The sequence below is a fragment of the Homalodisca vitripennis genome, unplaced genomic scaffold (genome assembly GCF_021130785.1).
Source record: "Homalodisca vitripennis isolate AUS2020 unplaced genomic scaffold, UT_GWSS_2.1 ScUCBcl_2414;HRSCAF=7154, whole genome shotgun sequence".
NCBI lineage: Eukaryota > Metazoa > Arthropoda > Insecta > Hemiptera > Cicadellidae > Homalodisca > Homalodisca vitripennis.
This window is the reverse complement of record NW_025778562.1, coordinates 64318-77738: the sequence shown is the minus strand read 5'-3', so window position 1 is coordinate 77738 and position 13421 is coordinate 64318. Positions and strand designations below refer to the sequence as shown.

At 37.4% G+C, this 13421-nt stretch overlaps 1 protein-coding gene across 1 annotated transcript in view; it reads left to right on the top strand.

The window, feature by feature from the left end:
* Positions 1-7519: 7519 nt before the first annotated feature.
* Positions 7520-13421, top strand: part of LOC124372051 (3-ketoacyl-CoA thiolase, mitochondrial-like) — a 67991-nt gene continuing 62089 nt past the window's right edge. The window contains exon 1 of the mRNA XM_046830410.1: positions 7520-7675. Coding sequence (XP_046686366.1) covers positions 7657-7675 — 19 coding nt within the window. The 5' untranslated portion in view covers positions 7520-7656. The remainder of the gene's footprint in view (positions 7676-13421) is intronic.

Sequence of the window (13421 nt, the reverse complement as noted above, 5' to 3'; positions counted from 1 at the left end):
AAACCATGTTTTGTCCTAATCGCCCTCCGCAAAGAATTCTTAATTTAATTAAAGAAAAACATGTTTTTAGGAGACGGTGGCAGAGACACAGGCATCCAGAAGATCGCATGCAGCTTAACAGGCTCATCAGGAAAATAAAATCAGAATTAGATATTTTCAAAATTAATGACTATCAGAAATATTTGAGTGAAATAAACCCAGGCGATAGTTCAATGTGGCTGGCAACCAAAAGAATTCTCAGAACGCCTTCTACGATCCCTCCCCTTCAACAAGGCCAGGAGACGTACCAGAGTGACTCTGAAAATGTGAGGTTTTTGCGAATTATTTTGAAAATGCTTTTTCCCCTAACCCTACTGTTAATTTGCAAACTGAAGATGAAGTCAACAGGTTTTTAAATAGCACAATCTTATCTGCTGAGCTTCCCACTCAGTATATCTCAACATCTGAAATTAGAAATGTTATCCAATACCTACCGTTGAGGAAAGCTCCTGGGTATGACTTGATAACAAACTTAATATTAAAGGAACTCCCGCCAACAGCCCATCAGCTATTAAAAACTTTATTTAATGCATGCCTACACGTTGGTTACTTTCCTAAATCCTGGAAACATGCTGAAGTTATTGTTATCCACAAGCCCGGTAAGCCTGTTAGAAATCCCTCTAGTTACAGACCCATCAGCCTACTACCCACTCTGGCAAAAGTATTTGAAAAGCTAATACAGAAGAGACTATGCAGATTCATTGAAGATGCTCAATGTATTCCTCCCCACCAATTCGGTTTTAGGGCAAAACATTCTACTACGCAGCAACTTGCGAGGTTAAACACAAACAATAGTGCAAGGGTTTGAAAATAAAAGACACTCTGCTGCTTTGTTTCTGGATGTTGCTCAGGCCTTTGACAAAGTATGGCACAAAGGCCTTCTGTATAAGCTATTTCAAACTGGACTTCCAAATTACTTGCAAAACATCATCGAATCATTTTTAGAAAACCGGACTTTTTCAGTAAAAATAAATTCTACTCATTCCACTGTTCGACAGATCCGGGCTGGTGTGCCACAAGGCTCAATTTTAGGACCTATCCTGTTTAATATGTTCATGCATGACCTACCCATTCCAGCTCATTCTACGCTTGCTCTTTTCGCTGATGACACTGCCTTGATTTCCCAACATCAAGACATTGACACAGCAGTTGACATGCTTCAGACTGATACAGACCTACTGTTGGATTGGTTCGTTAATTGGAAAATCGCACTTAACCCTCTAAAATGTGAAGCGAAAATATTTTCGCTAAGAAAATTCAATCCCTTAAGGAATATAGAAATTCAAGATAACATCATACCATGGAATGAAAATGACAGAACTGTTAAATATTTGGGTGTCTTATTAGACTCTAAACTTACTTATAAACAGCACATAAATTCAAAATTAAATCAAGCAAACACAAGATTGGCACAAATGTACCCAATTATCAATAGAAGATCATCTCTTAAACTTAAATGCGCTCTTTTAATCTACCAAGGAATATTCAGACCCCTCTTAACTTATGCTTGTCCAGTTTGGGGTCCTTGCCTCCATAAATCAAAAATGAACAAACTTCAAGTATTCCAAAACAAGTTTTTGAGAATAGCAACAAATTCTCCATGGTTTGTTAGAAACCGACAGATTCATAATGAATTAGAAATTCCGACCATCTGTGACTACATCCGAAAACTAAGTGCTACATTTCTAGAAACTCTGGACCAATCAACAGGTGCTGTCCATTTTAACATTGGCCAAAGAACTGTCAACAGAAGACTGAAAGCACGTCTTGTTCAAGACATTTTATTATAATTTGAAACTTACATTGTTTGTCAAGTACTAATTTTATTGTTTATTTTCTGTTAACTGTATTATGTTATAGGGTGTCTCCATTGGAGCAAACCCACTAATGTTAATATTTCTATGTTCTTCTGTTCTCTATGATTCAAACTTCTGTGTATAATTATTTACTTGTAGTAATTGAACCAGAAATAAAGCTTTTGAAAAAAAAAATAAAAACAAAAATTGGGGGATTACCGTTTTATGGATGTTTTGTGGAAGCAAATAGATTTACATTTGTATCTGAAATTAAAAGAAGTGCGTCGACGATATTTATGTATACACAATCTTCAAAAAGTACTTAATTCCTAAGTACATCAATAGCCTATTAGAAAATAATTGTCTAAGTGTACAATTTTGCAGTCCACTACTTTAATGACTCGACAAGTCACATATATTATCTATGATGAAACCGATGGAGGAAGAGGGGCAGAAGACGTTTCTGGCTGCCTCACAATGCGCCTCAAAGAACATGCGAAAGACTAACAAGGTGTTTGTTTTCAGACAGCTGTGGCGGTCATAACCGTAACATAAAGATATCATTAGCCATGCTTGCGTAGAATCCAGAAACAAAATTTGAAACTATTGATTTAAAATACAAGATTTCTGACAATCCCTTTTTTTCTAATAAAACTGATTTCATATAATTGAAAGAGCTGGCAATAAAAACTGCTAAATATTTGTTCCAGCTGACTGATTAGAAACAATAAAAACTGCAAGACTCAAACAGTTACAGTTCAAGGTAGATCTTATGATTAGAGACAAGTTTTTTTTAGTACCAAGGCATTAGAGGAGGTTGTCATTAACAGCAAGAAAACTAACGATGGGAAAGCCGTCAACTAGCTTAAAATTCGTTGACTTGGCAGTGTGTCATTCATTTATTCTTGGTAACGTTTTTATGTTTTTTCTCTCCGACTAAGGACTCCGCCCCACTGGCCACTAACATTGTGAAAATTTCCATAAGAAATGCATTACATCAAATACAAATCATTAATAAATTGATAGATCCTGTTGAATGTTATCTGTTCTATGCTTTCAATACTAAATACATGAACATCTCGATATGTAGTAGTATCGAGATATCGTTGACTCTTGATACCACGGCTTTTTTACTTGATTAACATATCAATATGTTCTAAATACTTTATTACAAAATATTATTATACTCAGCAACATTTATTCAAATACTTTTTAAAGTGATTATATTGTTTTTGTATTTTATGTAACAATTTACGGAATTTCCTTAAAATCAAATTGCCATATTTCAAATTACCTTGATGATGACATCAGCAACCGGCGTTTAAAAGAAGCGGGCCCTCCAACGTTTAGTATGAGCCTGCCCAGGCGATTCCTTCAGATGAGAAGGAGATGTCCGGGATCGTCTCTCCATACCCTAGACGATGGAAGGTGGAAAAGCCGCGCTTGTTGTGGATGTGGAGTCCCAACCTGGCAGCTATTTCCAGAACGTAGCGGCCTCGTGAGTTAGTCTAAGAGAAACCCCTATTTGTCGCTCTGGCATTAAATCGTCGCCAAAAATGACCTTCTCATCCTCAAGGGAATCGTTCATCCGACGAAAGTCGGCGATGGGTTGATTTGGTGTAAGGTAGCAAAAAAAAGGTGAAAACAAAACCGTTACCCGAGCCGGTTACCAAGAAAGGTATCTTTATGAGGTCAAGAACACATATTGCCCTAGTACCATAAGGATAACCACTGCAGGGCTAATATTGCTCACTGAGAAGCAAGATGTAAGAGCCTCGCTCAGAGGCAAACCGGTACAGCAGATCGTTTGCTGTTTTGCGCCTCTGCATGTTCAATTGAAAACCTCTCATCATTTCTTCTTGGAGACTTGAGCTTCTGGAGCGCTTGTTAATGCGCCCCGCAGCGACTACACTCAGCAGAATGTCTCACCTGTTAGCCCGTCAAGCCGGCTTCCAAACACAGGACACAATACTCATCGGCGGCGCATGTACTGGCCCTTTGGTCCTGGTCACCGCAATTTTGCAGATACTGTTCCTGTAGGGACCGCTGGAGCGATTAGCTACATGTCCAGAATCCAGGCATTTAAAATACCTTGATGCCGTGAGCTTTTCGCGTACACAACACCAGTCCCACGTAATCTTGATATGGCTCTCGGCTGGAAGTTTTCCGCATCTCTGGCAGCCAGGGTTAGAATTATCATCTCCTGTCCACGAGAATTGGTCTTTACGAAGATATTTACTTCAATAGCGTCACCAAGGACAGATTTGACATTTTCTACCACCGCCTTGGTCGTGTGTTTGTCCAGGTTCCTCACTTGCAATGGCGACACGGGTTCGTGAACGCGGGCTATCGCCTTAGCACCCAAGGTGGATTGGCGGTCTATGTTAAAACCTGACTTACTCCCGGTGGCTTCTCTGAGCTTGACAAGAACATCGCCGGCACGGGTCTTCCTCAGGCCCCTGATTACGACGCCCCTCTCATAAGGCTTCGCCTTCTGACGGATTTCCCTTAGCACATCGGCGTAGGATTTACTCTCCGTCGGCCTGATTAAAAGGTCGTCCGGACGCTTCCTGCGGGACTTATTCGGAGGTTCCTCCTTCTCCCTTCTACCAACTTGGTCTTCAGGTTACTGGAGAGGAGGTTTCTTCCTGGACTTCCTCTAGACGGACCAGATCTCGGTGTCCGTCTCCGCTGGTTCTTCTACCTTCTTCTTTTTGTCTACCTCAGACTCGGCAGGACTCGAAGCTGGGCGCTTAGATGCGGGGGGTAGGTGATGTTTCAGCACCGACGGCGAAGTCTGCGTCGAGTAGGAGACCACCTCACAGAACTTCCACAACTTCTTAAGCTGGAGGACGTGTTGAAGGCTGGATTCAAGTGGTTTAAAGATAACCTCCTTCACCTCCTGGCTGATGTTTTTCTGTCGAAGAGTCGTAGTCTTCTTCGCCACATGTGTCCTCAGTCATTCGCGGAGATGTCTCTCCTCCTCCTCCTTCCTAGCCAGAGCAATAACAGCCTTATAAGTCATTGGGTTTGTTGATGTCCGCTCCTGGGGGGGGGTGCTGCTGAAACCACGGATTGTGCAGTCATCGAGGAGGATGGTGTTTCGCCAAGACTCGCCGTCAGGTTGTTGTTTTTGACCGGCGATCTCGCCATTTGTGACCTGCGTTCGAAGGGATTTATAATCTCTTTTGCATTCCTGACTTGATTGAGAGGAGGTGGAGTCGGGAGTTCCTCCCGTGATGAAGAGTGTGATAGTTATAGTGGGCTGTATATAACGTATTAGTGTCAGTTACATCGTTATTCAGTAGCAACCTATCACCAGGATAACGTGTTACCAGTAATACCCTGTTATTTCAATAATAGGTGGGCTGATTTGGCGTTTTCATAACGTCATTCTGGTATTAGGTTACTCAGTAATCTGGTTACTGAGTAACAGCCGAGGCTATTGCCGTGTAAGCAATGAGGCTAGGAACGGACCAGTTCTGATTACAGCTTTTCTGGTATTACGTTACTGAGGAACCAATAACGTAGTGGGTTCAAGTGTGGTGCAGGAGGAGCAGATAATAAAATATCAGATTGAAATAATATTAAATAAAACATATTTATTAAAATATAAACGTAGACTTGTTTCTGGAAAAATAAAAACAAACCTAACTTATTCCTCATTCAATTGTTCGTTCTCAGTTGTTATTAATTATAAATAGTATATTTATCTAAACATTACATTGAAGTGAGTTAGTCTTTGTATGCTAAACCATAATTGTATTGTGCAGTCAAAATGTTAAATATCCAGTTTATGGTAAATATATTTCAAAGTACTCTACCAGTCTAAAATTTCACTGCACTGACTTAGTTAAATTTTTGTATGCTATGTCAAAATAGTCCCACACATTTAGATTTAGTCTGACTCAGTTTATTTGCGACTTAAAAACGTTTGTTTAGTAACAGCATGATGGTAATGCCGAGCGTGGGTCGGCTGATAACATATTATCACGGTAACAGGTTACTGAAACGTAAGAACAACTAACTTCGTTATGTCCTATCTCTAGTGTTTGGGATTAGGGAACCCCGGGATGGTTCTTGCACCTTTTGAACTTTTTTATTAAGTAAGCGTCCATAATGTCTGGCTTGGGTCCCAAGACTAGGCGATTCTCCCCCCCCCCCACTACTCTATCCAAATGTGAAAGTCAGAACGGTCAGCCGCAGACGCAACTTAATCTGACCATGGATATGTACTTATTGTAAAACAATAATAATTTGATGGATTTAATATCTGTATATTCTGGGAAATGTAGCTTATTACTGTGGAGTACTCTGTTGAGTCTATTTGACGTCGAAAATAATTATAGAGTATAAAAGCAAACGTACTAGTTGCTTGAATTTAGTATATTATACAAGGTGTTTGAAAAGTCTGGGTACGGCTTAATATTTTACAAACCATAGCAGATAACCTCTATAAACTTTGCACAGTGTCATATGGCTATGTAAACTATTTTTCCTTGCTATTACCATGACATACCAACCATGGGGGACGGCCCACAGAGGAAAATATGGAAATCTTAAATTAAAGCATGGGTCGAGTGATACCTCATGTGAAAGAGCTCACTTAGTAGAGTTGAATGCCGCAAACCGCATCTCAAAAGGTTTATCCAATCAGAAATGGCGGGTTGTTTTATGTACACATTGTGAAGTACGTTATGCGCTGCCATTTCTGACTGGATCGTCGTATTCTGATGCGGTAGGCGGCGTACCCAGACTTTTCAAACACCTTGTATATATTTATATAAATTAATAACCTAATAATAAATAAAATACTATCTAGACTATGTGCACCTATAATATGTAACAAACAAAACATAGTAACATTTAGTTATTTTTTACTATTTTGATGGATAAACGGGACTGGCAACTTGTAACACAAATAACACTTGGATATAGCCATTATACATGTGGCCATTACTAAAATACCATACAAATTATTTTAATTTGTTTGAATTTATTTGGAACAATATTGTTATTCAATGCATTAAAAAAGCAATAATTAATTGTAAATAGCTACAGTTAGAATGTTTTTGTTTCGATAGTTTAGGTATTTCTATTCAAAATTTGGTATACTGATTCGATTGTGGTGGTAACCGCTTAATGTGTTACAGCCTGAACGTTTACTAAGTATAATTTACGAGGTTAAAACGACCAATTATACTTTGTCTTGTGAGAAGCCAAAAACGCTCAAGAAGATTCAGGCCTTTAAACTATATCTTGACAAGATTTTGAACACCCGCGCAGTGGTATACGTCATCATATTGGTAATTCTCGTCTCAGAAAAAAAGGTTCCATGGCATCATGAGTAATCAGCAGTCGTGCAACCGCAAACAGTCACAACCAAAAGATACACGATTCCCAGTTAACAGCTGACTGATTACGTTGCACAAATTTGTTTTGTTTCCACCAACCAGCACTAGTTTAACTTTGTTGATTCACGAATGTCATTCTCAACTTTGACACTGAAAGCTGAAGGGTTCATATTCCATAGTACTGACCTTTTAACCCATTTAGAAATTAGAACTTGAGTCGTGTTATTTTTGTTTACTGTTGAACCTTTCCCTTTGAACCCTTATCTCGAAAATAGTGGGAGGTAAACTGGACTTATATCAATGTATTTATTCTGAGTTCGACCCTTTATTCTGTGTAAAATTATATCTTCTCAATTTAACAGTTTTTAGTAGGTTTTCTAGTTAGAAGTTTTTTTAGAGTTTCATAGTGAATTAGTGGCAAGTTTTATACAAAAAAGAATTGGAAAATATTCTACCTCACTTTAAAGATGACGTCTCTTACTAAAGGTTGGTAGAATATTTCTTGCCACACTAGGCCTATAATGTGTCGTTGTTAGTGTTTTATTCATAAGCTACTATGTTATTGTTTTAATGACTAGACTATATAGATACACATTAGTTCAAAATAATAATTTTACAAATATGGATTTTCAAAAGCATTTTAAGGTTAGACTATAAAAAGGGGTATGGGTACTATAAGCGGACCCGGTTTTTTATATCGAAATTGGCAAAAGATATTAGGCCTACTTAATCATAACCATCAATATAATCAATCAATATTAATTAATTATTTTGTACAATTAACTTAAATAATCTATATCAACAGCTGTAAACACTTTCAAATAATAAACGTAATATTTCAATTTTACATAAGTAACTTCACCTGATTATTAAAAATGGCAGTCAATTTTACAAAACTACACGACATTTCTTTGACAGATGATAAGATGTGTTTTTTGTGGCTTCAACATGTTGGACTCGTACCAAAAAACCAGTTATGTGAAATTTGTGGGAAAGAAACAACTTTAACTGTGAGAGGAGCAAATATCTCGTCTTCAGTTTTCATAATTTTAGTTATAATAATTTGTTTGATCACTGTAAATATTAAATTCATATTTTAATTTAAAACATATGATTGTTATTGAGGACTATACCGACGTGAAACTGGCCATAGATTCCATCCATAAAAAGAACGAGTACCGGGAACTAGTTCCTAAATGAATCCTAACCTAGTTCATCAACTCAAACCATACAAAATATATATATTTAATTAATAACGTGAAGATAAGTACTACAAATAAAGATTTTAAATGAACAAACAGTACTTTTATGATAATAATCCCCTTTTATAGCCGCAATTTTCAAGACTATACTCAATTAAAAGGTAAGTTTTGAGAAACCCTATAAAAGGGCCCATACCTTAAAAACGTACGAACCAATTTTGATAAAACTTTCTACACACACTCACTACATGGTCTACTATACTAAAAAACAAGCCTCATTCTTAGGCCACGCCTATTTCCGGAGCTACATCGATTTTACAGGCCAAGTGCTGACAAAAACCAATCTATGGACGGCCATATCTCTAAAATGTACGAGCTAATTTTGATAAAACTTTCTGTACACATTCACTACATGGTCTAGTATACTAAAATATAAGCCTCATTCTTAGGCCACGCCTATTTCCGGAGCCACATCGATTTTACGGGCCAAGTGCTGACAAAAACCAATCTATGGACAGCCATATCTCAAAAACGTACGAGCCAATTTTGATAAAACTTTCTGTACACATTCACTACATGGTCTAGTATACTAAAATACAAGCCTCATTCTTAGGCCACGCCTATTTCCGGAGCCACAATAACTTTATAGGCCAAGTGCTGACAAAAACCAATCTATGGACGGCCATATCTCAAAAATGTACGAGCCAATTTTGATAAAACATTCTGTACACATTCACTACATGGTCTAGTATACTAAAATATAAGCCTCATTCTTAGGCCACGCCTATTTCCGGAGCCACATCGATTTTACAGGCCAAGTGCTGACAAAAACCAATCTATGGACGGCCATATCTCAAAAATGTACGAGCCAATTTTGATAAAACTTTCTGTACACATTCACTACATGGTCTAGTATACTAAAAAACAAGCCTCATTCTTAGGCCACGCCTATTTCCGGAGCTACATCGATTTTACAGGCCAAGTGCTGACAAAAACCAATCTATGGACGGCCATATCTCAAAAACGTACGAGCCAATTTTGATAAAACTTTCTGTACACATTCACTACATGGTCTAGTATACTAAAATACAAGCCTCATTCTTAGGCCACGCCTATTTCCGGAGCCACAATAACTTTATAGGCCAAGTGCTGACAAAAACCAATCTATGGACGGCCATATCTCAAAAATGTACGAGCCAATTTTGATAAAACTTTCTGTACACATTCACTACATGGTCTAGTATACTAAAATATAAGCCTCATTCTTAGGCCACGCCTATTTCCGGAGCCACAATAACTTTATAGGCCAAGTGCTGACAAAAACCAATCTATGGACGGCCATATCTCAAAAATGTACGAGCCAATTTTGATAAAACTTTCTGTACACATTCACTACATGGTCTAGTATACTAAAATATAAGCCTCATTCTTAGGCCACGCCTATTTCCGGAGCCACAATAACTTTATAGGCCAAGTGCTGACAAAAACCAATCTATGGACGGCCATATCTCAAAAATGTACCAGCCAATTTTGATAAAACTTTCTGTACACATTTACTACATGGTCTAGTATACTAAAATATAAGCCTCATTCTTAGGCCACGCCTATTTCCGGAGCCACAATAACTTTATAGGCCAAGTGCTGACAAAAACCAATCTATGGACGGCCATATCTCAAAAATGTACGAGCCAATTTTGATAAAACTTTCTGTACACATTCACTACATGGTCTAGTATACTAAAATACAAGCCTCATTCTTAGGCCACGCCTATTTCCGGAGCCACAATAACTTTATAGGCCAAGTGCTGACAAAAACCAATCTATGGACGGCCATATCTCAAAAATGTACGAGCCAATTTTGATAAAACTTTCTGTACACATTCACTACATGGTCTAGTATACTAAAATATAAGCCTCATTCTTAGGCCACGCCTATTTCCGGAGCCACATCGATTTTACGGGCCAAGTGCTGACAAAAACCAATCTATGGACAGCCATATCTCAAAAACGTACGAGCCAATTTTGATAAAACTTTCTGTACACATTCACTACATGGTCTAGTATACTAAAATACAAGCCTCATTCTTAGGCCACGCCTATTTCCGGAGCCACAATAACTTTATAGGCCAAGTGCTGACAAAAACCAATCTATGGACGGCCATATCTCAAAAATGTACGAGCCAATTTTGATAAAACTTTCTGTACACATTCACTACATGGTCTAGTATACTAAAATATAAGCCTCATTCTTAGGCCACGCCTATTTCCGGAGCCACATCGATTTTACGGGCCAAGTGCTGACAAAAACCAATCTATGGACAGCCATATCTCAAAAACGTACGAGCCAATTTTGATAAAACTTTCTGTACACATTCACTACATGGTCTAGTATACTAAAATACAAGCCTCATTCTTAGGCCACGCCTATTTCCGGAGCCACAATAACTTTATAGGCCAAGTGCTGACAAAAACCAATCTATGGACGGCCATATCTCAAAAATGTACGAGCCAATTTTGATAAAACATTCTGTACACATTCACTACATGGTCTAGTATACTAAAATATAAGCCTCATTCTTAGGCCACGCCTATTTCCGGAGCCACATCGATTTTACAGGCCAAGTGCTGACAAAAACCAATCTATGGACGGCCATATCTCAAAAATGTACGAGCCAATTTTGATAAAACTTTCTGTACACATTCACTACATGGTCTAGTATACTAAAAAACAAGCCTCATTCTTAGGCCACGCCTATTTCCGGAGCTACATCGATTTTACAGGCCAAGTGCTGACAAAAAACCAATCTATGGACGGCCATATCTCAAAAACGTACGAGCCAATTTTGATAAAACTTTCTGTACACATTCACTACATGGTCTAGTATACTAAAATACAAGCCTCATTCTTAGGCCACGCCTATTTCCGGAGCTACATCGATTTTACAGGCCAAGTGCTGACAAAAACCAATCTATGGACGGCCATATCTCAAAAATGTACGAGCCAATTTTGATAAAACTTTCTGTACACATTCACTACATGGTCTAGTATACTAAAATATAAGCCTCATTCTTAGGCCACGCCTATTTCCGGAGCCACATCGATTTTACGGGCCAAGTGCTGACAAAAACCAATCTATGGACAGCCATATCTCAAAAACGTACGAGCCAATTTTGATAAAACTTTCTGTACACATTCACTACATGGTCTAGTATACTAAAATACAAGCCTCATTCTTAGGCCACGCCTATTTCCGGAGCCACAATAACTTTATAGGCCAAGTGCTGACAAAAACCAATCTATGGACGGCCATATCTCAAAAATGTACGAGCCAATTTTGATAAAACTTTCTGTACACATTCACTACATGGTCTAGTATACTAAAATATAAGCCTCATTCTTAGGCCACGCCTATTTCCGGAGCCACATCGATTTTACGGGCCAAGTGCTGACAAAAACCAATCTATGGACAGCCAAAGTCCATTTTAGAAATTTTGGCTAAAAGTTTGAAGTGGCTAAAGTAAATAATTACCAAACTTTCTAGTAGGCTAAAAAAAGAATTTCAATTTCCATTAAGCTCTTTATATTGGACATGGAGAATATTTAACAAAATTATTAATGCGTTTTAATTTTAGTGTACATCTTTTATGATTGTTTTAGGTTTGAGATGTAAAGTATAACAATAGACCTGTATCTGTCACAAATCCAACTCAAGTACAATTACATTTTTAGTATATTTACAAGCCTATCATTACATTGGTAACAAGGTTTTATATATATATATACATATACAAAATGTGGGAGGAAATTAATAATTTACGTAAATCAGTTGCTCGTGTGAGACAAACACCAGTTAATGAGAAAATAAGTTTAATAACTGGAAAACTTATCTTGAATAATGTTGGCGTAGAAGATATTTGCTCATGTAATGGCAATACTGAGGAAGTGAAAAAATGTGTTGGAGAGATTTTTAATTCTCTGCAAATTGTCAACACAAAAAAACATAGAAATAATTTGATAAGATTCATTAGAAAACATATAGATGAAATAAAGTGTAACATAATCAGACAGGAAAATAACATTTCGTCTAATGTAGAGCCAAATACAGATGAGCAAGGAAACAAGTTTACAGGATCATGTAATTCGTATTATGAGATTGAAAAATCAGGTAGTTCTTATGATTGCAATAATTTTACCTTGGAAGGCAACAATGTACTACATTTTAGTACCACATTGCCAGATACTTCAATTCAAAATAGTGTAAATCATTGTGAAGCGAGTCCTAAAAGCACACCTTGTCCTTTTAAATATGAAAATAAGACAAACAACGTTAAGATTAATCCAAACAAAGAGTTAAACAAAGTCTGTTTAGAAATTGAAAACAACAAACCTAGATTACTCGACATGAAATCAGATCTAGAAGATAGATTACCGGTAACAGTTAATTTTAAGATTGAAAAAGAGGAAGATTTAAAACTAAACAAATCACTTCCAAAAACAAGACGAATCTTTAAAAACTGTAATAAGCTAATTGGAAGTTTCTTGATAGATTCTCAGACTTGGTCAGCCATGAAGGATGATAAAGGAAGATTAATATCAACAGTGTATCCTAGCGTTATATCAAAAAAGTTCTTCCACATTAGTAAGGGCTGTGTAGTACAAATGCGTAATGTTAACTATTGTAAAAGAGAAAACAATACCATTTTATCTATATATGCTTATTGTGGTCACAATAATGACACAACATTCAAGTTAATGTGTTTGAAAGTTGTAAATTCAGATGATGTTCAATTTAAGGTTTATAAATCTGTAGCTTCTTGTATCCACAATCAGAAGAAGACTAGAGAGCTTAGTGGAATTGATAGAGACAAAATAAAAAATACTCTCTTAATGAAAAACCCAAAATCTGTTCGTTTGGATTGTATACAGAGTGCAGATGTAGATGGATTGTTATTAAACAACATACAGGATGCCAAGTCTTGCTCTGTATTTAGGAAAGCAAGGTCAGAGGCTCTAGCCGCCAACGATCTAG